Genomic DNA, 27,097 nt, shown 5'->3' with positions numbered 1-27,097 from the left:
GATTCTTGGCCACAGCACTCTGCAAGACCTCTTCACTGGATACTAAGTTATCTACTGTGGACACCACAGCACTTAGTAGACTTTACTTACATTTCTCTTGCCCATTTGCAAAGTCAATAAATTCACGTTTGAGCTTCACAAGAATGTGGCCACTGGATTCTTTTTCTGTTGTGAATGTAATCTACTTCATAATTAAATTCCTGCGTCAATGCAATTCCTCTCTAAATGTTTGGAGTGTCCTGGCCTGGTCCCTTAATGGTGAGATGATGAAATAACGGCTTATGAGCGAACTTGATTGTCAAAGAAGGATCGACTTGACATTTCCTAACATGTCCAGGTCGCCTACAAAAAAATGTACAACTGTTTGGAAGTTTTCTGAAAATTGGGAAACAATTATAGAAATGTAGCACTTTAGCACATTGCACTTTGTGTTTGTATTTCAAGGGAAAGCACAATTGCATCTTAATGTCGCAGTTCTTTGCATAGATATGTTTACACCACTCATATAGGGATGTATATGGTTATTTCTTTGTTAACTCTCAAGGATCAAGGGAACAAGTGATCAAAGGTCAACAATTATAGGTTATCCTGAGGGTATGTAAATAATTTTAACAATGTCTGCTACCATGTCAATCCTGCGATATTTCAGCATGTAGCACTTTAGCTCTTTAGAAATGTAGGTAGTAAGATCATGTCTTTTTTAAATTATTGCATGGTCCAGCCAGACTCTTGTTGTCTTTTTAAATATTTGGTGATTAGGTGCGGTTATTTAATCCATATAGGTTCTATCTGACAAATGAATAAGAACGTGTTTTATTGTAAAATGTCGGTTTTTACTCCTAACGATCAATGATATCACAATGTATTTATTGCCTTTATGCTCTGCTCAACAACAAAAAACAACAAAAAAATATGTCCAGGTGGCCTTCTCTAGCATAGAATATCTTTGGACATTTATTAGTTATCCAAAGCAAGAGCCATTGCTCCTTAGCACATGCCTGTGGGCAAGATTATTTACTTATTTAAAAGCACTAGAATTAAGTGTGAGTAATATTAAGTCAAGATCATAAAAATAATCCAGTTAGGGCGCTGCTCACACTCCCCTCCTCCCCCCAATTCATTGCCTCTCATACTTTATGATGCCCATCAACCCAATGAAATATTAATCTTTTCTTTAACATTACCTTTAAATCCAGAGTCTTGTTGGAAAAATACAATACCAAAATTATAGTACTCTATAAGCCAAAAAAACCGTTGTAACTGCTCTTTATTTTTTACCTTCATTATTGCAATTATCAACATTTCTTTGGGTCGCATTGCCTCTTTAAGTGGGTTTTTAGCCAGATACATATTCGATCACCTTGTTCTGATATTTTGCTGGTTTTTATCAAATAACATTTATTTTTTAGGTGCATGAAAATGTACTTAATGTGTTGTCATGCTCCTCTTCTGTCCCTGCTCTCATGGTAACGTTTTTCTCGCATTAGGTAACCCCATAAATCTTTTAGAATAAGCTGTCCATCATGTGTCGAAAGACAACAAATGGTGATGCAAGATCATTAACACCAAACTTAACAAGTATTAGCAAGGGCAACAGGTCTAGCTGGCTTCAATGTGTCAACGCATGCAAGCACAGGCATGCACAGAAGGGCACTGCCTATTTGAGCGGTGACTCCGAACAACCTCTCTTTCTGTGCCTACTGTGTTTGTGACCTGATGTTTCAACCCAGAAGTTAACAGAAAGTGCTGCTGTGTGTTTTCATTGCTTCTGCTTGTGGTCTTGCGGCCATGCAGTACAGTGAGCTTGAAAAACAAAAATGAGAGCAGAGATACAGGAGACATGGAAAGAGGCAGGCTGCAAGCAGATACAGGACAAATTGTCTGTGCACTTTATGCATGCCTGTGTGGATGTGTTTGCTTTTGACTTTGCCAACTTTTTTTTCGATTGTCTATCCCATCCATGTTTAACACTGCTTTGTTTTAAAATGCTGTATCTTTCAGAAATTGGTTCAGTCATATTAATTAGCATATGAGAAAGATAAATATGGGATTACAATAGATAAAATAAATGTTTGAAATACTCTTCACGTTTAAATGTGTGAAAGTATTTAATTTACTTAATGTTCTGGTATAGTGCTCACACCGCCAAGAGGTTACTTCAGAGCGCTGCATGAGACCCTAATGGAGCTGCTGATATGGCGTGAGCTGAGTGGAACCAATAAATTAGTAAACGTGGCTGAGCTGTATTGCTACAAAATAACAGGTTTTAGGTAAAAGGGTATGGAAATGAGGTTTTAGGATTCACAGGAAAACATTATTTGGGTTTCTCAGTATGTTACTAGGGCGGCAGTGGAACAGTAAACATTTGGGGTCTGATTCCCAAACAGATCGTAAATAGCGAGAAGTAGGTAATTGGATTTTCGTACATTCATGACTGGTTACATGATTCACTAAAATCCCATGTTTTGTTGTGTTTTACTTACAACTTTTGAAATTCAAAGTTGTAAATGTACAGTATAGACTTCAGCCCTGCACACGTTTGACTGACCAAAGAATATCTGAATTAATAACTTTAGGAGATTAGTAATATTTCATCAACGCCTTTTTTTAATTTACTTTTGCCTTCTCTTAGAAACCATTTTTCCATGCGAAGTCTTCCCTTTGATCTCACCCCCTGTGACAATGAAGGATTTAGATGCTTTTTGCTGCACTTCCTGTACCCTGTCCAGCTGGATCAAGTGTGGAAGGGCAGATAAGAGTAGAAAAGTCATTGTAAATGTTTCTCAGTATCCATAAAACTATGACTCTGGGAGTTCACCTCCTTGCATTTGTCACTTCTTGGATCTTGCCTTTGTAACACCCATCAGCCGTAAAGAAAAAGGACATAAATGCTGGGCAGAGCATCTGCACTAGATAATGGCCTGCAAGAATACACACCCCATGCCTTTATGAGGTGTTGTACCACAATACTGAGTTTTTAATATCGACCTGTATTTATCTCCGCCCCAACAATGTTGACTTCCACTATACCGTGAAGGTAAGTAGATGCGGAGTTAGAATCGCAAAGGGCCTATTCGCAAAAGCCTTTTAGAGCTCTCCCATAATAATCTTTCTATGCGCTCTCACATACCTTTATGAATTTGTCCTAGAACATTTGAAATGGGAATAAAATAGGACAATTCAGGAGTGCCTTCTTTGCACTTTTACTCGTAGGGAGGTCAAGTTTTCAGGACCAGTTGATGAAGGCATATAAGAGTATGTAAAGGAGTACTAGTTCCCTACATGCCCTGACATTGATGATATGGTGGAAGTGGATATTTTGGAATAGATATAATTGTAGATTGATATTATTGACCCCGATGCCTTCTGATCGCCAAACCTTTGTGATTCAAGAACGAATTTTGTGTGCAAAGTGTTCACCTTTTTTTACATCTAGGTTTGACTTATGCATTGAAATAATTTTGAGGAATATGCCCTTCATCGCTATAGAGGCAATTCTGTCCAGTGAAGTTGGTAGGAATCTGAGGCAGTGAGGGGTCTGTTAACTGCAACACCTGAGATTATTTGCTTGCATTAATCCAATCCATAGCAGGCAACACTCAGCAATTTCACAAATGACATCCTTTTTAGGATTCTCGGCAAAAAGGCCATGTTTTTTAAATGGGGAAAGAAAGAGAAAGGCTCTTACCATTTGACATATTATTGGTGAGGTGATATAGAGGAGTTGGTGGTGCCGCTAGGGTACCTATTCATCACAAACATGGAAAGGGTTACATCATCTTTCCAGGGCAACTGAGTCACATACAAGGACAAATTCACTACTTCTTAGAGTCTGACAGACTCAGAGCCTGGTTCACAAAGGGTCTTCTCATTGCACAGGTTCCGCCCGAGTACGGTGACCCACCCATGACTGCGGCTCCTCCGCCACAAGTGCAGAGGCCCTTTGTGAATTAGGCTCGCACTGTTCAAATAGTTGTGGTGATGAGTGCTCGTCTGTCTCGGAGGTTGGTATGGTTTGCACTCAAACATCTCTTCAATGTTTAGATGCTAGTACCCATTTGTGGGAGTCCAACAATAGCGAGGAATTCTTCTCTAAGCAATGGGACAAATTATTGAACTTTGTCAATTCCAGACTGAGCTGAAAACTGGGCTCTGGGGCAGAAACTTGCTTCCTCAAGTTGGGCATACTTCGTAGTTGTGTGTATAGATGTATGTATTTTTTAGAGGTTTGGTTAAGCGCTCCATCACTCTTGTGGAGTCTTTTGACATGGTAGTACCGCTTTAAGAAATTAATTAAAGCATGAATATAAAACTTTAATTAATGAGCTGTTAAAAAGCGAGGATTTGAGTTTTCCAGAAGTTCAGAGGGTTGGGTATCTCTGAATTTCTAGGACAGTATTGTTCCACACTACTACGCTGAAAGCATTGCCACCCCACTGCTGCTACATAATTCTTCGGGTAATTAGTAGCATCACTGATTGTTTATGATGGCTAGTGTATGAAACATTTCTGCTGGAGGAATCTGTGTCCCATGTCATGGTAGGTACAGTGCACAATGCATGCTGCCTTGAAATTGACTCTTTTTTCTGAATGATGATCAATATAGATTACACCAATGATTGGAAGCATGGTTAAACTTGTTTAGTCTTAGCAAGTCCTCATACAACATTTTGAATATCTTTGATGAATTGTTGAGAAGACACGCAAAAGAAAATTTGTGTATAATATGCATATAAATAGGGATATTTAATTGCTGTAGGATGCGGGCTTATGGGTTAACATAGAAATTAAACAAATTAGGGGAGAGTGGTGGACGTTATGGGGTGCTACATTTAACAGAACTGAAGATTGTTCTAAAATTATTGAGTTGAACCACTTGGGAGCTCCTTGCAAGAGAGGAAGCTTTCCATTCCAAAGCATTCATGTGTATTAAAAAGCTTTCAGTGATTCAAAAGTAATGTGCGGACAATAATCTAAAACACTGCTCTGAGGTCTAACAGCATTGCAGCACAAGTCCCCCAGCATCTGAGGTTTTTCTTTGGTCATCTCCTGCTCATAGAATGACGGATTCCATTTCCATCTGAGGCCTAAAGCCCTCTTGGGCTGAATCTAATATCTAGGCTTCTTCCACTACTTATTATGGAGGCTGAGTTGCTGCTAGAATAGAAAGATGGAATTAAGGACATTGATACAAAATTAATTGGATATGCAAAATGCAATGCTTTTTTCAGAAGAGAATGGATTATATATATGTTTTAAGTGTCAGGAATTTTTCTGGTCCAGAAAGCAGTGTTCAGGGGGTCACACAATCAAGACTATGGTCGTTCCTATTTCCCTAATTATTTTACAAGGGCGGGTGTCAAGAGGAAAGACAGATGCAGTTTTTTTCAGACATATCACCTCTCTATGCAGTGCAATATGAGTTTTGTCTATGCAGAGTAAGGCCTAGCATCCTATGTCCTTGTAGGCAAACAAGAGTCGTGAATCTAACTCTAATCCAACCACTGGATTTGAAGATTGTCTTCTTCATGAGATTAGGCAACTGATAAGGAATCTTTGAGGTCACTCACATGTGACATCTCTAGAAGTGAGGTGCTTTGAAAAATGCTCTTCCTTTGTGGAGTTGCCAACCTGAAATCAATATTCCTGAAGATGACTAGTGATCAGTGGCAAGGAAGTGACCGATGGTTCTTAAAGAAGCAGGGGATATCCCTCACTCTACTTGTCTCGTCTCATCAATGTTTTAAGTCCTTGGAGTGTCTTAGAAAAGCCACATAGAAACCCAAAGCCAATGATACTCGTCTTTCCATAGATAGAGGCCTTCTCATTCTCCACCTGCCCTCCTCAACAACAGCTATAGAATAAGGTTTGAATTTCACTGCAATGGTGCACCACAGGTGCTAATTTAAGGATAATTTATTGAAGCCTTTCATTGGAACGTTTTATTGGAGACACAACACTTTCACCGACTGCAGAAGCATGACTCAACTACACAACTACTTGAAGAACCTACAAGCCCTAATTATGAAGGAACATGTGCATCTCTTTCACCAGCTCTTTACTGCAATGGTCACCTACTTGAACAGAAGCCAATCAAGCCAGGCTTTAGCTATTCCTCTTGCCAGCAAAATACAAAACTGCAATCAGAGCACTTGCCAGTGGTGCTACCGGGATTTAGATCAATATCACAGACTACATTTCTACCTTTTCTATCCTTCTGACTTTCCAGCTATCCTCTGCCTCTTCAGGTCCCATATGACACTTGATTGATCTATGATTGTTCAATTCATTACTTTTGATTACTTTTTCAACTTTAGGCATATACGTAGAAATACATTAAATACATACATTCATTTATTAGACAGATCATTTTAGAAAGATTATTTCTTCAGACAGTTGCATTGTTGTCCTCTATGCTTGAGACTGAGAAATGAGCAGCACCGCCACGACTCTTCTACCTACCTCGCCATAGGCAGATTGAAGTTCTGACTGAACATCTCTGCTTTCAACTGTGAAATCCATATGGATTTATGACTAACTGTACTGTAATTTTGCATTTTGAAGATCACATCCTTTTGTAGTTAAGCAAACTACAGATATATGTGGCTAGTAGATCCTGAAGGTAACAATTGCACACCTCAATTGGCTTGGAAGCTTTAGACTTTCAGTAATCAACAGATATTTGTTTGTTTGGCTGCCTGCAGTCCTCAGAACGTCTTTGGCAATCGATTCTTGTGAAGAAGAACTCTCCTTATTAGGGAGGCAGACTCTTTTCTGCTCAAAATGTTGACAGTTGTCCAAATATTCTTAGTCCACCCTTAAACTTGCTTCAACACATGTTAATAGGCAATACCATTCTTTCTTTCTCAATAGCCCCATCTTGGGGGACCACAAATCTCGGCTTGCTTGTTTTATGTGGGGATTCCTGTTCCAACCATTGTTTGCCTCCTTTATAGAATGAGACGCAGGTCCGTGATAACCTGCTGGAACCAAGAAACACCTACATATGTTTTTTCTACATTTATTTTCCAATTTTGTGTACCACTGAAATTACTTATTTAATCTATTTTACATTTTTGGTGGACATGTGTAACCTGGGGATCCATTTGCAGGTTATTGAAGCAGTATCAAGCTCCTCACCCACGCACACAAAGCACTCCACAACGCCGGACCAGCCTACCTGAACAGCAGACTCAGCTTCTACACCCCCACCCGCCAGCTCCGCTCCGCCAGCCTCGCCCTCGCCGCTGTCCCCCGCATCCAACGAACGGCTTCCAGCGGCAGATCCTTCTCCTAACTCGCCGCCAAGACCTGGAACACCCTCCCTACCCACATACGGCAGACCCAAGACCTACTTGCCTTCAGAAGACTCCTCAAGACCTGGCTGTTCGAGCAGTAGCAGCACCCCCCCCTCCCCATAGCGCCTTGAAACCCTCACGGGTAAGTAGCGCGCTTTACAAGTACTCTGATTGAGTATTCAAACATTTAAAAAGATGTGAAAACACATCTCTGATGTCCCCAAGTGGGCAAAAACTCTAGAAAATCAGATGGTTGAGGGTGGGTCAGTGGATTCGAAAACTAGTCTCTTGGACTGGTAAAATGAGGGCACTTGGATATCCACCCCACTCGGCACTGCGATGGGGATCTCGCCATCATTAGGCAGAAGATGGAGTTCACTCTGAACGGGATGCAAAATAAAGCCTAGAAAAATACTGAACACGCTACTCATTTGAAACCCTATTCAATTAAAAAAGTTGTGTTTCTTCTGCACTGCGTTGTAAAGAAATGTGTAAATCAACAAAACAAAAAAACAACTTATTTTCTCTGGTGCACACCTTGACACAACCGCACGCACTTTTTGAACCTTTTACAAAAACTTTGTTCACCTCCCTGAACCTTCTGCCCTGAAATGACATTCAGAAATGTCAAATGTCGCATTTCTTAGTGTTATTTCACCACCTATGATGGAAGTGTTTTTGTATTACTTAGGAACAAAGTCAGCACAACAGAGACAAAAGGCCAATACCTTCCACTTTGTGCCTGTGATAACATCTATGTGTTAATTTGAAACATCTTATTCATTAAGTCTGTTGTTTCGTGACAGGCTTTCATTTAAAAAGGGCTTGGGCGAGATAATAAATGGGCGGGGAGCAGGATGTGCACTGTCAAGCAGTGTCTGCATGAAACTAGGACTTATTTCTCACTGCCCTGCCCAGCCCTACCCTTGCTTCTAAAGGCAGTGGTAGAAATTCTTGTTTCTTTGCTTCTGTCATCCACAAATCATTTTTGCGTCAAAACTGTTTCGCCTGCTGTGTGGTACAGACAGCATTTCCCAGTGGTTTTATAAAGCATGTTTAAGAGTCACACGGAGTTACTTCACTGTCAATCATTCCCACACCTTCACAAAATGGCCGCTCCTTGTCTCTTAAGTGAAATAAAAGTGTGTGATGGACATATTTCCCTACTTGACCGCATATTTGGTGCTCCTGTCATATCTGCCTGCTCTTTATAAGTTTAAGAAAAGTTATTAATTTCAAAACGCAAATAACCTGAACTAAAAACCGGATACATAGAAAAAGTTCTGAGGTAAGGATGTGAGGCTAACAATTCATTTTGAGTGCTTCTTATGACAGTGGGCCTGATGCACTATAAGCGGTTCTAAATATCGTTAAAATGCAATAGAGATAGAATTTTAAAAAGTTATATATGTAAAGAAACACATTATTTAATTGTCCATATCGGAAACTTTTATATCACTCAAAAATGGTAATACACCACATGGTAATATGTGGGGAAGTCAACAGTGGACTAAAAGGAGAAAATATAAGGTAGGGATTGGTAACCAGTATCGGTGGTAAATTAAGGGAGGATAAATAAATTACTAGTGTTAGCAGGGTCCTAAATGTTAAATGGAGTTGCTCTATCGTCCTCTGATTGGTGCTGGTTGTTTATGAATGTATCATAAATACATTATAACAAATGCCTAGTGTAACGTAAAACAAGACACATACATGCATGTCTATATGGCAGCTATCTGCGCCCTGTGCAAGTAAGAGTGGTGGGGGCAGGGTGAGGGGGGATTCGACAGACAAGACAACCACGAGGGAAAATTAAATAAGTAACTCATTTTCCCTTGTCGTCCATCAAAATCTCACCCGGCCACACCAACTAAGACTAACATTTGGCTGAAATATCTATTCAGCTGCTCTTTGCTAGGACTGAGTGACCCAGTGAGGCCTGCAGGGCTCCAGAAACAACTACTAATCATATTAGTATCTTTGCTATAGATTATCAAACCATGAGGCAGCTTCCTCAGCACTTTGCAAACAAATGAAGTATCTCAAGAGCACTTGTCCTACGTATGTCTTAAGACTGTACTGGGAGCTTTGCTCAAGAAAAGCAAACGTTTATCTTCTTTATATGTAAATGTATTAGCTTATCTTGTCCTTGACAAGATCATAATAGAAACCAACCGTATGCATTATTTCAAAATGTATTCATAATTTTTCAAAAGCTGGGAAAGTGGAAAAAACAGGAAGCTAAACATTGGTCTTGGATCTACCTTGCCTTTATGGCCTATCTTATTGTAAAATGTAGAATACTTACAGTACTTATTGACTTTTTCCAGCAGGCAAGTCTGTCTCATTGGCTTAGCAGTGCACAATGCTTCACCATTCAAAGGACTGTGCCTTGTTTGTTCAACTTCTTAATGAGACCCGGAGCTTCAATGCTACCCTTTTAAATTTCCACAGAGGCTTCCATACTTGGCCCTTTTACAGTGTTTTTGACAGTCTGTCAAGAGTGAGGACTGGTGTTTTTATTCACCAAGACCTTCCCTGGTACGACCATTGGAATTTGAAGAGCTGCTATGTAGTTCTGCACCCCTCCGAAAGGCAGCCAATGTAAACAGATGGACACAACCTGGTATTTGGAAGCTAGTATCCTAGACCCTGTACTCATGAGATGTCCGTCCTGGGATAAGGACTAATGAAGTACAACTGCATAGCTTAGGATTTTGTTATAGTGCTACACACGAACATAAACCACCTCAGAAAGCACTGCAGGAAACCATAAACCGCATCATAAAGCATCGCACACTACCATAAACCACCTCAGAAAGCACAGCATGCAACCATAAGCCACTTCACAACCATAAACCACCTCAGAAAGCACTGCAGGCAACCATAAACCGCACCAGAAAGCACTGCAGGCAACCATAAACCGCATCAGAAAGCATTGCACACTACCAGGAACCACCTCAGAAAGCATTGCACACTACCATAAATCACCTCAGAAAGCACTGCAGGCAACCATAAACCACCTCAGAAAGCACTGCAGGCAACCATAAACCGCATCAGAAAGCATTGCACACTACCATAAATCACCTCAGAAAGCACTGCATGCAACCATAAACCACCTCAGAAAGCACTGCACACAACCAAAAACCACCTCAGAGAGCACTGCAGGCAACCATAAACCACATCAGAAAGCACTGCAGGCAACCATAAACCACCTCAGAAAGCACTGCATGCAACCATAAACCACATCAGAAAGCATTGCACACTACCATAAACCAACTAAGAAAGCACTGCGTTCAACGATAAACCACATCAGAAAGCATTGCACCCTACCTCAAACCACCTCAGAAACCACTGCACACTACCATAAACCACCTCAGAAAGCACAGCACACAACCATAAACCACCTCAGAAAGCACTCCAGGCAACCATAAACCACATCAGAAACCACTGCAGGCAACCATAAACCACCTCAGAAAGCACTGTAGGCAACCATAAACCACCTCAGAAAGCACTGCATGCAACCATAAACCACATCAGAAACCACTGCACACAACCATAAACCACCTCAGAAAGCACTGTAGGCAACCATAAACCACCTCAGAAAGCACTGCATGCAACCATAAACCACATCAGAAACCACTGCACACTACCATAAGCCACATCAGAAAGCATTGCACCCTACCATAAACCACATCAGAAAGCACTGCACGCAACCAAAAACCACAACAGAAAGCATTGCACACTACCATAAACCACCTCAGAAAGCACACTACCATAAACTATCTCAGAAACCACTGTACACTACCATAAACCACCTCAGAAACCACTGCACACTACCATAAGCAAGCACTGCAGGCAACCATAAACCACCTCAGAAAGCACTGCACACTACCATAAACCACCTCAGAAAGCACTGCACGCAACCATAAACCACAACAGAAAGCATAGCACACTACCACCTTTGTGTATATATATTGCTTATGATATAAGTTTAGCCGCAACTTACTATTAACGCTAACTGCACATGTGTTATGAATATATATCATCTACCTCATATCTGTTGTGCTTATAACTGTTAATATATTTGTTAATCCTTTACCTCTTCTATGTTAAGCGCTCTGATACCCACGGGTCTTGTTCGCGCTATACAAAACTTTATAATAAATAAATAAATACCATAAACCACCTCAGAAAGCACTGCAGGCAACCATAAACCACATCAGAAAGCATTGCATGCTACCGTAAACCACTTCAGAAACTTGAAATCTCAGAGTGAGAGTAGTGCTACTAATTATGTTTGTGAAAGTGCTTCCAACCAAGGGGAATGGCATTATAACTCTAACACATATTAAGTCTGAGTCAGCTGTAATAGCATATCAGTAATTGATGCGAGCACTTTCCCAGGCCATAAAAACCTGTTAGCAAAAAAAGAAAATAGGAAGCGGGGAGTGTGAGGGAGGTGGTTGTGAAATGGATTGGGCCTGATGTACAGACGAGCGATTATGTGTTGAAGAATAAACACTGAAAAATACTACAGAATGAGCATCAATCGAGGGATTATTCAAGCAAAAGAAACTTGACTTTGTTTACGGCTATGGGTGGTGCAGTTTTGTAAAACACTTGACTAGTGAGTCATTGCTTTCTTGTAAGATTTGTTGGCAATGTTTTAAATTTTTGTAATGCCCTACCACACAGAAAGTATTATTTTCCGTTTTAATTCAACCTAATAAAACATATGGTACAAACATGCCGAGCACAAGAGCTACTCTTCGAACTTATTTATTATACTTTATGGCATCGCTGCTTTAGCTCTTGTCATTGGGTATGTGCAGGAGATCGGTGGGGTGGATTACAGATATTTGAGCACCTTCATTACTACTGTAGTCTGTAATAACTTTAGATTCAGCTATCTTAGAAAGCAGGGTGAATGCTTCTGCCATCTACCACCTTGATAAATGTACTTCCCAAGTGTCCACCACCCTGGTGCCCAGTCCGGAAGTACTGTTACTCTTCGTTACCTCATTCTTCACGGTTGATAGCCCAACGAGCAAATAATGTGTTCATAGCATGTCTTATAGTATTACATTTGCAAGTGATCTTTTATTAAGCAAACCATGTACATCTCTGGACCATTAAAACTGATGTATGGGAGGCTGATCCCCTCTTCAACCACCTAATGCGCCGTTATTGGCTTGTGGCATCGATTAATTAAGCATACCAAATAATCACACATAACTAGACCAAGGAAGTATAGGTGAAGAGGCAGGTTTGGAATAGTTCCTAACTGTAGTCCTTATCTGGTGTGAAGAGGGTTCCAATAGACATCTAGCGCCCTACAGAATATACCTCTAGTATATTAATCGGATGATATACTCAGTCGCAAAAAAAAGCAAGGCTGTTTTGTATGTTGGCTTGGACCACACTCCAGGGAAAATAGGCATCAGTAAGTGGCAGTGGCCGTTTGCGTTTGCAGTGTTTGGTGTTCCACCGCCCACCAGACCTGAGGAAGCGCCTGGGGAAATATGTCAAAGTATGGCAGCTTACTTACCAATTCTGGTAGAATGAAAGCATAGGGTAACCTCCTTAGAACTTCAAGCCCGCTGGGGATGTCGGGTACTTCATAGTTGCCTGGCAGCTGGATACCTTGTGAGCCCATGTTTCCTCTCTCCGAGCTGGCAGTGCTCTTAACTCCAGTGCAGCTGTCCCAACAGTCGGCGAAGAAGCTCTCTCTATTGTGCTTGAGCGATGACAGTATATATACCAGGGCACACCTACAGGAGCAGGCACTGTCAAACCTGTTCCAGCCCAGCAGGTCCTGTACACAAAACAGCCGAAAGAACCTGCATCAAATCTCTAGGGCCAAGTATGTTGAAACTGTATCACTCCAAGGAGGGGTTGCCCTGCTCCGGGTGGGACCTTTGCAGGGCGGATATTGGAAGAGGCAGTGGCAACCTCAGCTCCCAATCGAGCACGTTCCTGACATTCCTGAATACCTGAAATCAGCAACATAATTTTGTCAGCACGTGCGCACACATTAGTGGATTACTGCAGGTGTTGAAGACAACAGTGATATTTCCACACGTTTATTTCAAATATTTGATCTTCTCTAGTCAAGTGGCACAGTGGAATTTAATGGAATCGTTTTTTTTTTTAACTTACACTGTCACACCCTCCAGAGATAAGCCGTAACCTGTTCTGTTCGTTAGCAATGTGTTTGGAGAATGCCTTGGACAACCTGTACCTTTAGTTTAGAGGGAATATGTTCTACTGCCATATTGACACCAACTTTCCTGGAATTTGAATGGACATTTAAACGGCCTCAAATCTGAGCTCTGTAGTTATGTTTCCCAGTAACCTTTTCTTGATTTTCTCATGATATATATTTTTCAGTTTTTAATAGTAATGAAACCTACTTTAGACTGGAATATAAACATAGAATATGTTGGCCAACCTTGCTCCCGAGCCCATGCAGTCGCAGGTGTACCTAAGAACTATCAAAGATGGCTTCCCAAGCCCCACTGGCTCTCTGGATAGACATAGACAAGAAGGCCTACCTCGAAGGTGGCTGTGATGCTGAGACGCACGGTACTATTCAACGCAGTTATCACAGTTTGAATTTCCAGGCACTGTTATGAGAACAAAACTCATTAATATATGAAAATATGAAACAGTTAATGACCATGCCTCTGTATTTGAGGTTGAGACAACATTCCAAAGCAAAACCCACTCTTACATTGTCAGTAACTTTGCTCCGCTGTATCAATTTACCTGCGAACCTTGGAAAAATATTTTACAAAATTCTGTATTTGATATGGCCAAATCTGCTGCTCATTGGCCAAGCGAGAATGAGGGTCAAAGGTACGAGAAGAATCACACAAAAAATTATTTTTCCATTTAACATAAAAATACCGTTGGGATTTTTTTGTGTAAAAATTAGAAAAAAATAGTAAGTGTAAATGCATCAAAGTTCGCACAGGTAAAGTGGTCATTATGAAATGGTACTCCGAAATATAAGTGTCTATTGCACAGACATGGGTTATGTCTATATCCGTTAGCTGTTCAAGAGCATCAGGAACGTTTGAAAAAAGTGAAGAAGTGTTGTGACAGTCATAATTTTCTCAATATCTGCTAACATTATAGAAATTATACAATAGGATTTGCTGGAATGCCTCTGATACATTTCAAAGGGCGCACATCTTGTTTCTCTCATCTCGCAAACACCATCATAGGATCACAGAGATCAAAGAGGGAAACTACATAAATTAGTTATTAGACCCTCCCAAAAAATCTACAATTTAAAACCAGAGGTAAGCATGGATAAAAAAGCTCAATTTGAGAACTGTTGCTTATTTGGCATAAGTAGGGGGACAAGAAGGTTAAAAAAATGAAAACACTCTTCCTACTCACCTAGGTAGCATACCATATCTAGGGGCATTTAAAACGCAACACACCTTTATCAAAGAGTCTGAGTGTGAAATCAGCCCCCCACCGCCTTGCCAACAGACCAAGGAGTTTTAGTTGGCCTTTTCAACTTCTCACAGCTCTTCCTTACTCAAGGATGGGTGACTCTGCATTTTCCAGAGCAGTCTTGCCGAAGAGTTTTGGAGGGTTAATTTCCACCCGGCAGGGGATGGTACTTCTTGAAGTACCATCCCAGCCCTTTCCATGAACTCTGTTAGTGATTTTTCTTGTGCACATTTTGGGGCCATAATGCAATCGGATGGGTCAAGGTCCGCAGCTGAGCTTAGTCAACAAATTAAAATACATTCAATAATATGTGAACCACAGTAGGTTTTTCAAGAAAGAGAGAATATTTAAGTTTCAAACCATAAAGGTTTAATGAAAATCTAATGGTACTGACAGAACGCATACCTTGGGACACGATGGAGGCCTGTCTCCTAGGGTTGTTCCCGCTCCCTATGAAGGCAATATTATTAGGCCGTTTTGCAGGATTGGCCCTGATGCTTGCCAAAAGATTGATTACACAGCGCTGAAAATCCCACGCGGTGCCACGTGAAGGCAAGTGGAGAGAGGAGGGTATCAGGTGGGCGGTTGCAGAGAGGGAATCACTACAGCGTGAAGACTATAGAGGACTACGAAACGTCCAATATCCTTAGACTGGGCACACCTGATAGAACTTTTTAAAGTAGACACAGGGGGTGAGTCGGAAGACTCACAGGCTACAGGGTTAGAATGCGGTGTGGACACTTGATTACTGCCTGTGTGTTGGTTGGATTTCTAAGGGATGTTCTGTTCCCCCACTTCCATTCTCAATGTTCCCCGAACGTTCCCCTCCTTCCCCTTTCTACCCATCCCCATACCTCCCCCTCCCCCCTCCTCCTCCGTGCCTCCCCTTCCCTTTCCCCTGTGATTTCGGACCTGACAAATACCCAATACAAAACATCTGGTAGGGTGTATTGTCTCTGTAGCGGCAACAGTTTTCATTGTTTAGTTTTAGTTTTGTTTGGGGTGCGTTCTAGTTGGGAGGGGGACAATGGGTACTGGTACTTCTGACATTAATCACATTGTTACAGTTTATGTACTTCAGGTTTTAATGTCTTTATTTCGATAAATAAAATCATAAAAGACAACTTTAACGAAACATTTACAACAATGGCAACAGCAATTCATGATACAAATCAGAATCTTATATATGAAGAAAAAAAAGTTAGTATAAAATCAACACTATGTATCAAACTTAAATCCAAGGTTTAAAAAGTTATTAAACCATTATACAACTAAATAAAGACATTACGTGTTCCATAAAAACTATAAAATAGGTGTAACAAGTATTGGTGGTGGGCACTATACAGCTTACACTCTTTGTTTAATCAGATAGCAGTTGGATTCCTTCTTGCTCTGATTACCCAAGCCCAACCTAGATATTTTGCCAAGCATATCACAATAAAATCCGTTGTGTTTGTTTTTAAAACCCATATTGCGTCTGAGGATTTATTACAGTTCATGCGTTTAAAAATGGGTTTTAACCATTTTGAACGGGGTTCGCTGTATCGTGGGCAAGCAAACAAAAAATGACCCTCTGTTTCCTCGCACCCAGGGCAGTGGCTACATTGATTACTAGTTTTGTTGTTCCACGTTGCTGTAAAGTGATTGAGGGGTAAGGTGCCCACCCGAAATTGGTGATACAATTTTTTATCTAGAGACTTTGAGATAAGGTCCCAATATAGCTCACGGACCGGATCCAATTTAAATCTCAAAAAACGCCCAGTCAGATCTTCAGAACTGGATGCTTGGGCCAAAGAATGGCGGGTAGAAGCCCAAAATAGACTCTTAAAGTCCTTTTTAGAGGGGAAGTTGCTAATACTTGGTGTGGACCACAGGTGGCTAAGACCCATGTCAACCAGGGTCTTTCTCACCATCTGCAGCCACGGGATTCTTTCTGAGCCCCCAATCGCCTTCACCTCAGATACCTCCTTTGCAAAGAGTGACAGCTCCTCCGTAGTCCAAAGACGCCTCCAGGTAGACACTACTCTGTATCGGGCCATGTCCGTTATTGGACGGCAGCCCATATCGTGACAAAGAGGGATCAGTGGTGTTGATTGGGGAAGTCCCACCAAACTGCGAAGGAACCTACACTGGATTTTGTACAGGCCTGAAAGGTCCATAAAACCCCATAGCTCTGCCCCGTACAATGTCGCAGCATTGATTTTAACATCATAAATTTGTAAAGCCGGGGCTACCCTTTTGGTAATCGATTTCTTTTGCTCCCGCAAAAGGCAGCCAGTGAGTTGGGACAGTTTTAAATGCTGGGTCTCTATTTGTGGTTTCCAGGACAATCGGCAATCCAGAGTGACCCCCAGATACGTCATCGTGTCAACTTGTTCTAGGTTTACCCCATTAAGTTGTACACTACTACGTATGGGTTTTTTCCTGGAGAAAACCATAAATTTGGTTTTCCCCACATTTATCTGAAGGTCATTACGGTTGCAGTATTCCTCAAAATGATTTAGTGCCCTCTGCAGACCCCCTCTCGTCTTAGATAAGAGGAGGGTGTCGTCCGCAAAGATCAGCAATGGGAATTTTGTCCCCGCCAGAGACGGAGCATCGGTGTTGATTGACCCAAAAAATTTCACTACCTGGTCTATAAAGAGCAAAAATAAAGTGGGTGCGAGAACGCACCCCTGGCGGACTCCTCGGGAGACTGGAAAAGAGTCCGTAAATTGGCCTTGTGCCCCCCATCTGACCCTAGCGAAATTATCTTCATGAAGTCTAATGATAATTTCCACTAGCTCCCCCGGCATTCCTAGGTCCCTTAGTACCTGCCATAGCTTACCCCTCGGCACCAAATCGAATGCTGATTTTAGGTCTATAAATGCAGCAAAGATGGTACCGCCACCAAGTATAACAAATTTCCAAAAAATCATGCAAAACCTCAGGACCTGGTCTATGGTGCTTGTACCGGGTCTAAACCCCGCCTGTAAGGGGGATAAAATTCCTTCTATTTCCATCCACCCATGAACCCTCACCAAAATCATGCGGGCAAAAACCTTTTGGAAGCAGTCAATTAGGCTAATAGGGCGATAGTTTCCTGGGTTTGTTCTATCGCCCTTTTTGTGTATGGGGAGTATCTCCGCCCCTTTCCAAGTCTTGGGAATATGGGCGCCTCTCGCAATGGTGTTAGCTATATATGTTAGATAAGGGACCCATAGACCTGTATTCGCTTTAAAGAGGTCTGCCGGGATTTGGTCCAACCCAGGTGCCTTCCCCCTCTTAGTTAGCCCCAGTGCATATTCTGTTTCTGCTTCGGTGAAGGACAGGGTCAAATTCAAATTGCCAGAGGTTGTTACCGGCTGCATAGCCAATCTGGACGGGGAGTCAAATGCTACCGGACAGAATTGGGAGGAGTAATGTTTGATCCAGTCTTCCGGGCAAACGTGGTTGGATGGAGTACGAGACTCACCATCCTTTCCACATTTGACAATGTTCCAGAATTTAACCTGGTCGTTCGATTTACTGGCTTCCAGAAGATCTGCCCAAAATTCGTCTTCCCATTCCTTTTTTGCCACCCATTGTACTTTTTTGTACCTTTTCCTGGCCTCTTTGACGGCACAAGTATCTCCGGTTTTAACTTTTTCTATGAGATGACTATGTGCCTCTCTACATTCTCTGTTATACCATTTACTTCTTGGGGGGTTCAGATGCCCAATATTATGATTGCATGGCTTTGATAAAATAAATTTAAGTTCGGAAAAACATTTTTCGTGAAGATCCATCAATTTATGTAAATCAACCTGACCCTTTTCAACAGCGACAGACTTCATTTTGTTTAGAGCACATGTCACCACATTTTCAATATTGGACTGAATTGTTACATCATTTGAAATTAGTGACCACTTCACTCTCCTCCTGTCGTTTGATATAGATATCACCCCTTGACCCCTATGATCAGGTTCCCTTAACCTTATCTGATCACTCGTTAAAAATTTCAAGGACAAGGGGTTATGGTCACTCTCAGGTCGTATTATAATTTCCATATCATTGATAACGTTCCAATGTTCCATTTTTATAAAAATGTAATCGATGCGACTCTTCCTCACCCCATTATCAAAGGTAGGTTTTGCTCCAAAATCTGATTTTGTGCGGCCGTTCACGGCCCTTAGTCCCCATGTGAGGCAGAAGGCTGTCCAGTTCAGGGCGGCCTCCGTTGTTTTAACTAAAGTTTTATTGGAAAGTTCAGGGATTTTCCACGTAATGTCTTCTTCGAACCCCCAGTTGTCCTCTGGCTGATATAAGGGCTCAATCGTGCAGTTGATGTCACCTGCTATCATGATAAGGGAGGCTTTGTCCCAACCCGTTAACAGTGTATCTAATTCGCCTATCAATTTAGGGCATCTGCCGCCGGGGAGACCTCTGGAATATATGTTAATAATAAGCGAAACCTGCCCCCCTGCATTACTCAATCTTACAGCCAGTATGTCGGGGTTATCCGCATATAGTTCAGAGGCTGAAAAGCCCCAGTCCTGTTTAACCCATGTGGTTAAACCCCCGGACGCCCGGCCCTTTACACCCTTTACAGCCGGTTTAAAAAAATTTATGTAGCCAGCCATGTAAAACGGGGTTGTAGCCCACGTTTCCTGCAGTAGTACCACCTCATAGTTACCTATAAACCCCGACCAGTCGTCAGATACCAAGCGTGACTTGGCTCCAGCGATGTTCCAAGACACCAAGTGTGAAAGTAACAAATCTGATTCTGCGTGGTTATCACTGACAGGGAAGGGGGATTGGGGAATCGGTAGATGGTTGTTTGTTAGACCTGATTCTTCAGCCTTGGGGAAGGTGCCTTTAACCCCCAAAGATCCCCTAACTGACCTACTACTATAGGGCATGAGCTGCTGCTGCTCTTCTACTGGTTCTGGGGTGTTAGTGAATGTGGTGTGGGCTCCTTCTTCTTCCACTTGTGCTAGATTGGGTGACTGATTTGGTGCACATAGTCAGTCAACCCATTCTAGGTCAGACAGTGCATCAAAATGGTTGTAGAGGGGAGGATAATATGGGGGGTGATGAATTACGGGCTCTCTGGGTCTTCCCCCTTTGGCTTTCCACGGATTATATCCCATATGGTTTGTTTGATGTGTGTGGGGATAAAAGTAGCTAAGATGTAAAGTCTGGACATCTCCCGAACGTGCAAATCTAGCTTTCCTTTGTATCCTATCCACTACCCATGGGTCTCTAAATGAAATTAAGATACAATCCCCTTCCAGGTCTTTTTCGCCCTTTCCAACCCAATCTACTCTCCTTGCATATAAGATTTCGGTGGGGGACGACGGAGGGAGTGGACGGTGTTTATTCAACCAGAATGTAACCTTGTTCCGCAGGTCCACCTGGGATTCCCTAATACCCTCTTTAAGTGGGGCCACTCCTGTTAGCACAATAGTATATTGAGCCGCTTCTGGTGGTAGGTTGACCCTCTGAGGCTTTCGTGTGTTTCTGTTATCAAACCTCTTGTTCCTATCTGAGTATGGGGTTTTACTCAAGGCAGGGGCGTTTGCTGGGGTGTTTTTTGGTTGCTTAGGTGCAGCATTGGTTTGATGTTTTACCCCTTGAGCATTATTGGCTACCGATGTATGTTTGGCCTTCGGTGTGTTTTTAATGGTAGCTCTACTTATAGCTGTTGTATTTGCCCCTGTTAATGGTTTCTTATTGGTGTTTGTAGATGATGTCACTACGGGAATAGCTGTGGTTGACCCTGTACTTTGGGTAGAACCCCCTTTTGTGATTGGGCCCCTTGGCTTAATGCCGGAGAGATTTTGTAAGAGGTCCATATTAATGTTAATTGCCGCTTCTAGTACATCTATTTTGGCGGACATTATCCTTATATTTTCTAGAGCCGGAAGCAGTAAATTTTTAACTAATGCTTCCATTTTTCCCAACAGGATGTCATCACTGCTGAAGCAAGTTGGACAGGAGTTTGAGGACCCTGTATGGGCCAAAGATGGACAGTACACTATCGGGGGTAGTTGGGTGGACTGAGTGTCAGAGGGACTAATCATGGAGTCTATTTTAGGTTGTTTCTGTGTCTTTCCTCCCTGGGGGCTAGATACATGTTTTCTTTTCCTTGGTGCCTGTTTGGTAGTTTCTAATGGCGAGGCGGGGGTACCAGGTAAAGCGGTGGCATTTAACTGAGATGCTTCAAGCACAATAGACCCATCATCTTTCCCAATAGATTGGCTATTCTCATCTATGCTGGTCGCATTGCTATTGGAGACCACATCCATATTTTCATGTATCCTAGGTGTAGTGGCTTCGATCCCATCTTCATGGACAATTATATCAGTATCTGATGTTGTAATACAATTAAAGGCTGCGTTAGTTAAAGGGCTTTTAACTCGTGCTAGATCTCCTATTGAGGAGCGTTTCCCAGTGACTAGATCCAAGGACAGTCTATGCTCAACCAGTTCAATTTCCTTTTCCAATATGCCGGTAGCTCTGGTAATAAAAGCATCTAGGGGGCCTGAAACAACCCCCTTCGAGGTTTGAATGTGCACTAGGCGCTGTTTACCAGATCTAAGGGCCATATTTAGGGGCGGATGTTTGGGCCTCTAGGTACGTATTCGCAAAATTATTATAACAAAATTTCAACGATTCTGGACCCAACCCAACCTCGCCCGACCACGGACGGCCACAGACGGTCCCGCCCTTGTCCCGGGCTTCTCCCGGCGCCCTCCCGCGCGCTCCCGCGCAGCGGGGAAGTTACTTTGCTTTTATGTCTATGAAACTGCCGAGTAAGGGGGTGGAGCCGGCAGGGAGAGCAGCCCAGGTGGTAATGGGCGCGCGGGGGCTCCTGGTCCTCGGAGTCCCCCGCGAGGAGCTCGCAGCCCTGCCGGTCAACAGGAACGCCCAAACCTTTGCTGGAGTCACAAGGTAGCAAGGCTGCTAACCGCGCAGCGGGACCCGCGAAGCGGGTCCGGCCAGGCGTCGCGGTAACAGCGGTAACAGGGAGCTGTGTTCACCAAAAGTCCGAGGTGAGGCTGGAGACTGTGCAAATTGCGTTAAAGGAATCCACTGGTCAGAAGTTGAGCCGCCGTTTATGAAGGATGGGGGTGGGGCCGGCAGGGAGAGCAGCCCAGGTGGTAATGGGCGCGCGGGGGCTCCTGGTCCTCGGAGTCCCCCGCGAGGAGCTCGCAGCCCTGCCGGTCAACAGGAACGCCCAAACCTTTGCTGGAGTCACAAGGTAGCAAGGCTGCTAACCGCGCAGCGGGACCCGCGAAGCGGGTCCGGCCAGGCGTCGCGGTAACAGCGGTAACAGGGAGCTGTGTTCACCAAAAGTCCGAGGTGAGGCTGGAGACTGTGCAAATTGCGTTAAAGGAATCCACTGGTCAGAAGTTGAGCCGCCGTTTATGAAGGATGGGGGTGGGGCCGGCAGGGAGAGCAGCCCAGGTGGTAATGGGCGCGCGGGGGCTCCTGGTCCTCGGAGTCCCCCGCGAGGAGCTCGCAGCCCTGCCGGTCAACAGGAACGCCCAAACCTTTGCTGGAGTCACAAGGTAGCAAGGCTGCTAACCGCGCAGCGGGACCCGCGAAGCGGGTCCGGCCAGGCGTCGCGGTAACAGCGGTAACAGGGAGCTGTGTTCACCAAAAGTCCGAGGTGAGGCTGGAGACTGTGCAAATTGCGTTAAAGGAATCCACTGGTCAGAAGTTGAGCCGCCGTTTATGAAGGATGGGGGTGGGGCCGGCAGGGAGAGCAGCCCAGGTGGTAATGGGCGCGCGGGGGCTCCTGGTCCTCGGAGTCCCCCGCGAGGAGCTCGCAGCCCTGCCGGTCAACAGGAACGCCCAAACCTTTGCTGGAGTCACAAGGTAGCAAGGCTGCTAACCGCGCAGCGGGACCCGCGAAGCGGGTCCGGCCAGGCGTCGCGGTAACAGCGGTAACAGGGAGCTGTGTTCACCAAAAGTCCGAGGTGAGGCTGGAGACTGTGCAAATTGCGTTAAAGGAATCCACTGGTCAGAAGTTGAGCCGCCGTTTATGAAGGATGGGGGTGGGGCCGGCAGGGAGAGCAGCCCAGGTGGTAATGGGCGCGCGGGGGCTCCTGGTCCTCGGAGTCCCCCGCGAGGAGCTCGCAGCCCTGCCGGTCAACAGGAACGCCCAAACCTTTGCTGGAGTCACAAGGTAGCAAGGCTGCTAACCGCGCAGCGGGACCCGCGAAGCGGGTCCGGCCAGGCGTCGCGGTAACAGCGGTAACAGGGAGCTGTGTTCACCAAAAGTCCGAGGTGAGGCTGGAGACTGTGCAAATTGCGTTAAAGGAATCCACTGGTCAGAAGTTGAGCCGCCGTTTATGAAGGATGGGGGTGGGGCCGGCAGGGAGAGCAGCCCAGGTGGTAATGGGCGCGCGGGGGCTCCTGGTCCTCGGAGTCCCCCGCGAGGAGCTCGCAGCCCTGCCGGTCAACAGGAACGCCCAAACCTTTGCTGGAGTCACAAGGTAGCAAGGCTGCTAACCGCGCAGCGGGACCCGCGAAGCGGGTCCGGCCAGGCGTCGCGGTAACAGCGGTAACAGGGAGCTGTGTTCACCAAAAGTCCGAGGTGAGGCTGGAGACTGTGCAAATTGCGTTAAAGGAATCCACTGGTCAGAAGTTGAGCCGCCGTTTATGAAGGATGGGGGTGGGGCCGGCAGGGAGAGCAGCCCAGGTGGTAATGGGCGCGCGGGGGCTCCTGGTCCTCGGAGTCCCCCGCGAGGAGCTCGCAGCCCTGCCGGTCAACAGGAACGCCCAAACCTTTGCTGGAGTCACAAGGTAGCAAGGCTGCTAACCGCGCAGCGGGACCCGCGAAGCGGGTCCGGCCAGGCGTCGCGGTAACAGCGGTAACAGGGAGCTGTGTTCACCAAAAGTCCGAGGTGAGGCTGGAGACTGTGCAAATTGCGTTAAAGGAATCCACTGGTCAGAAGTTGAGCCGCCGTTTATGAAGGATGGGGGTGGGGCCGGCAGGGAGAGCAGCCCAGGTGGTAATGGGCGCGCGGGGGCTCCTGGTCCTCGGAGTCCCCCGCGAGGAGCTCGCAGCCCTGCCGGTCAACAGGAACGCCCAAACCTTTGCTGGAGTCACAAGGTAGCAAGGCTGCTAACCGCGCAGCGGGACCCGCGAAGCGGGTCCGGCCAGGCGTCGCGGTAACAGCGGTAACAGGGAGCTGTGTTCACCAAAAGTCCGAGGTGAGGCTGGAGACTGTGCAAATTGCGTTAATGTAGTTTATGTACTTATAATGTGTCCACATTCATATCTATGCAATGTTTCCACACCTAATATTAAATTGATACATCGCAACATCCTTTACTACGCATGTCACTACAACTCAGGCATTACAACGCATGACACTACATTGCTTGACACTACATCGCATGTCACTATGGAAAACAGGATGCATTTAAAAAAGAAAAGTTTAACTTTTCTGTTTCATTTTTTAAGGGCAGGCAGTGATCCCTGGGACCACTGCCTGCTTTAAAAAAATATTTTCGCACCCATTCACAAAGGGAAAGGAGTCCCCTGGGGACCCCTTCGGTTTACTACTTGAAGTAGGTGGTAAACTGCGAGTGTTTTGCAACCGCAAATGCGCTGGCAAACGTTATTTTGCGAGTTTGCGACTCAGAAAATAGCGTTGGTACATACCACCACCATTTTTTGCTGTCTTCCTTTTCTTTGTATCCGGACTTCACAGTGGTGGTTCAGGAGGCCCGTCGAATGTTTGCAATGGTTAAAGCCACGTTACGAAAGGCCGGCTTCAAATATGGACTGCTATATCCAGCTCGTTTGAAAGTTGACGTCGATGGCAGGTCTAAGATTTTTGACACTCCAACTGAGGCCCAAGACTTATTTTTGTACTCTGCCCCAACGTTGGCCCGCCAAGGAAATCCCCCACGCCAGAGCGATTGCCACAGATGCCGAACTCTGGCTCCAGTATGGAACTGTTTTCAGCCAGCTGAAGGACTTACAACAAAATGACTTTGATAAGTATCAAAGTGTATTTGACTTTATGTTTTTCCTTCCAGGTTTTCCTATTCCCGATGGTTCATAATTGGGGACTCTGGTCTCTGGCCCAACTGTACTCTATTTACAATACATGTTTAAAGGTTTCCGGGGACAAGGCAAGGTGTTGCCTCTCCCCCGGTGCGATTGCACACTTTATGTGATGTTTAATTTGGTAAAATTAAGGTTTGCTTGATACCATTAGGGGATTATGGGTTTTCCCCTTATTTTCGATGGAGGGGATGGGTGGGTGGGGGGTAGGGTTTCTATTTGTATCAATGGTCTTACTTGTTCCTGTCTAGATTGTTATCTTGTGATGTTCTGCATGCACTTGTCAAAGCATTCATGCCCTTTATAGCTATGGCCACTTGTGATGATGGCGGGTAGGCTTCCACCATTTCTGATGATAATTTTGTTACATGGAATGTGCGGGGTTTGAACAACACTAGGAAAGGTAAAATTGTATTGAATTATTTGCAGCGCTATAAAGCAGATGTGTTTTTTCTGCAGGAAACGCATTTGTACCCCTCCTCTCCTACATCATTTGCCTATGGTTGAGGTGCGCACTGCTACTTTGCGAACTATAGCACGTCCTCCCGGGGAACTGCCATACTTATACACAAACGTCTACCCTTCCACTTGTATAAAGTGATCACTGATTGATCGAATCATTATACATTGGTGACTGGAAGGTTGATGGATACAACCTTGCTTTAATGTGCATTTATGCGCCGAATGTGGATGAGCCTGATTTCTTTCACTCTCTGCATGCCTTATTGCTCCCTGTGGGTGCTGATTATGTTTGATTAGGAGGTGCTTTTAACCTACTTCTACAACCCGCCCTAGACAGTACAGCGGCTTCCCCTGCCATGAAACCCCGAGCCAACAGGGTACTTAGGGACATCTGTGACTCCCTTGGTCTTATCAACATATGGCGCATGTGCAGCCCTGACGACTCTGCTTACACGCATTACTCAACCCCATGACACTTGGACTCGACTTTTTGCTTGTCTCCCTTACCATGGTTCCTTGCCTTCCAAATATGACTCATCTGCCTAGAACGCATTCTGACCACTCACCGGGCTGTATGCATATCCGGATCCCCAGGCCAGAGGGAGCTGAGCAACAGTGGAGGTTCCCGGGGCAAGCCGTAAACGATGCAGTATTCTCGGGCAAAATACGAGAGACCATAATGATTTACTTTGATCTCAATGTGGGCTCTGTCAGCATATGGGCAACTGTTTGGGAGGCATTTAAAGCGTACATAAGGGGGGAATGTATTGCAAGCACTCTGGGGTTTTGAAGTCATTGAGGGGTACACTGGCTCGCTTAGAGGACCAGCTGAAAGCATTAGACGCGGACCTACTTGTACACTCAGACCCAATTAAGCAGGTCAGTCGCCTGTTGCTGCCGGCAGAATTCCAGGAGACGGCAGAGAGCGAAACTAACTTCCTGGGGAAATATGCAACTGCCGAGCGATACGGTGAGGGGGACATGCCGGGTTGTACTCTTGCTCAGTTGTAGCGGCCTCGTGTGGGGAAGTCTTACATGGCAACCATTCTTTCGGAGGACGGACAGCTTCACACAGATACAGCAGAGATCAGGACGAGTTTTGTCGATACTACACAAATGTATACAATACGCGTGCGTAGAAGGACGAGAACAACTGCAGGGCCTATTTAGATGAGATTGCTATGGTATGGCTTGAGGATTATATGCAAAAGTTCTTAGCAGAGCCATTGTCTAAGAAGGAAATTGTCAGCGCCATCGATACCTTAAATGGCACTACAGCACCTGGACTAGATGGCTTCACCTGCGTTTTTTATAAACATTATAAAGATATACTGGCACTTTATCTTCTCAAGGTATATAATGAAGCCCTGAAAAATAAATCATTGCCCCCAACACTGCGCGAAGCCGTAATTGTTTTATTACCTAAGCCTGGCAAAGATCCATTGAGCTGCGGTTCTTATAAGCCGCTATCGGTTCTAAATTTAGACTACAAAATCCTGGCCAAAATGATTGCGTTGAGGCTTATTTTACTCTTGGATCAAATGATATCGTCAGTGCAATCTGGTTTCGTTCCCCATAGGTCCACAGCGCTGAATTTGTGTACATTGTTTGCAGTACTACATAGATTCACTCCAGAGATCTCGGCTATGGCACTCCTGGAATGGACTTTTATATGGGCCGTAATGAGGAAACTAGGCATTCCCAAGGGTTTCATAGACCTTACGGCGTTGCTGTATGTCCCTCCCACCACCAGACTGGTACTTTATTCCCCCCTTTTACTCTCACACCTGGCACCAGGCAATGATGCCTGTTGTTTCCT

The 27,097-nt window shown here is 44.4% G+C and overlaps 1 protein-coding gene across 1 annotated transcript in view; it reads right to left on the bottom strand.

Annotated features, from left to right (window-relative positions):
* MALL (mal, T cell differentiation protein like) overlaps positions 1 to 13,044 on the bottom strand; it is an 84,649-nt gene extending 71,605 nt beyond the window's left edge. The window contains exon 1 of the mRNA XM_086926893.1: positions 12,850 to 13,044. Within this exon, the coding sequence (XP_086783019.1) occupies positions 12,850 to 12,957 (108 nt within the window). The 5' untranslated portion in view covers positions 12,958 to 13,044. The remainder of the gene's footprint in view (positions 1 to 12,849) is intronic.
* Positions 13,045 to 27,097: the final 14,053 nt, after the last annotated feature.

The sequence above is a fragment of the Lissotriton vulgaris genome, chromosome 6 (assembly GCF_964263255.1).
Source record: "Lissotriton vulgaris chromosome 6, aLisVul1.2, whole genome shotgun sequence".
Classification (NCBI taxonomy): domain Eukaryota; kingdom Metazoa; phylum Chordata; class Amphibia; order Caudata; family Salamandridae; genus Lissotriton; species Lissotriton vulgaris.
The sequence above is the reverse complement of the archived record's forward strand: the minus strand, read 5'-3'. Positions and strand labels throughout refer to the sequence as shown.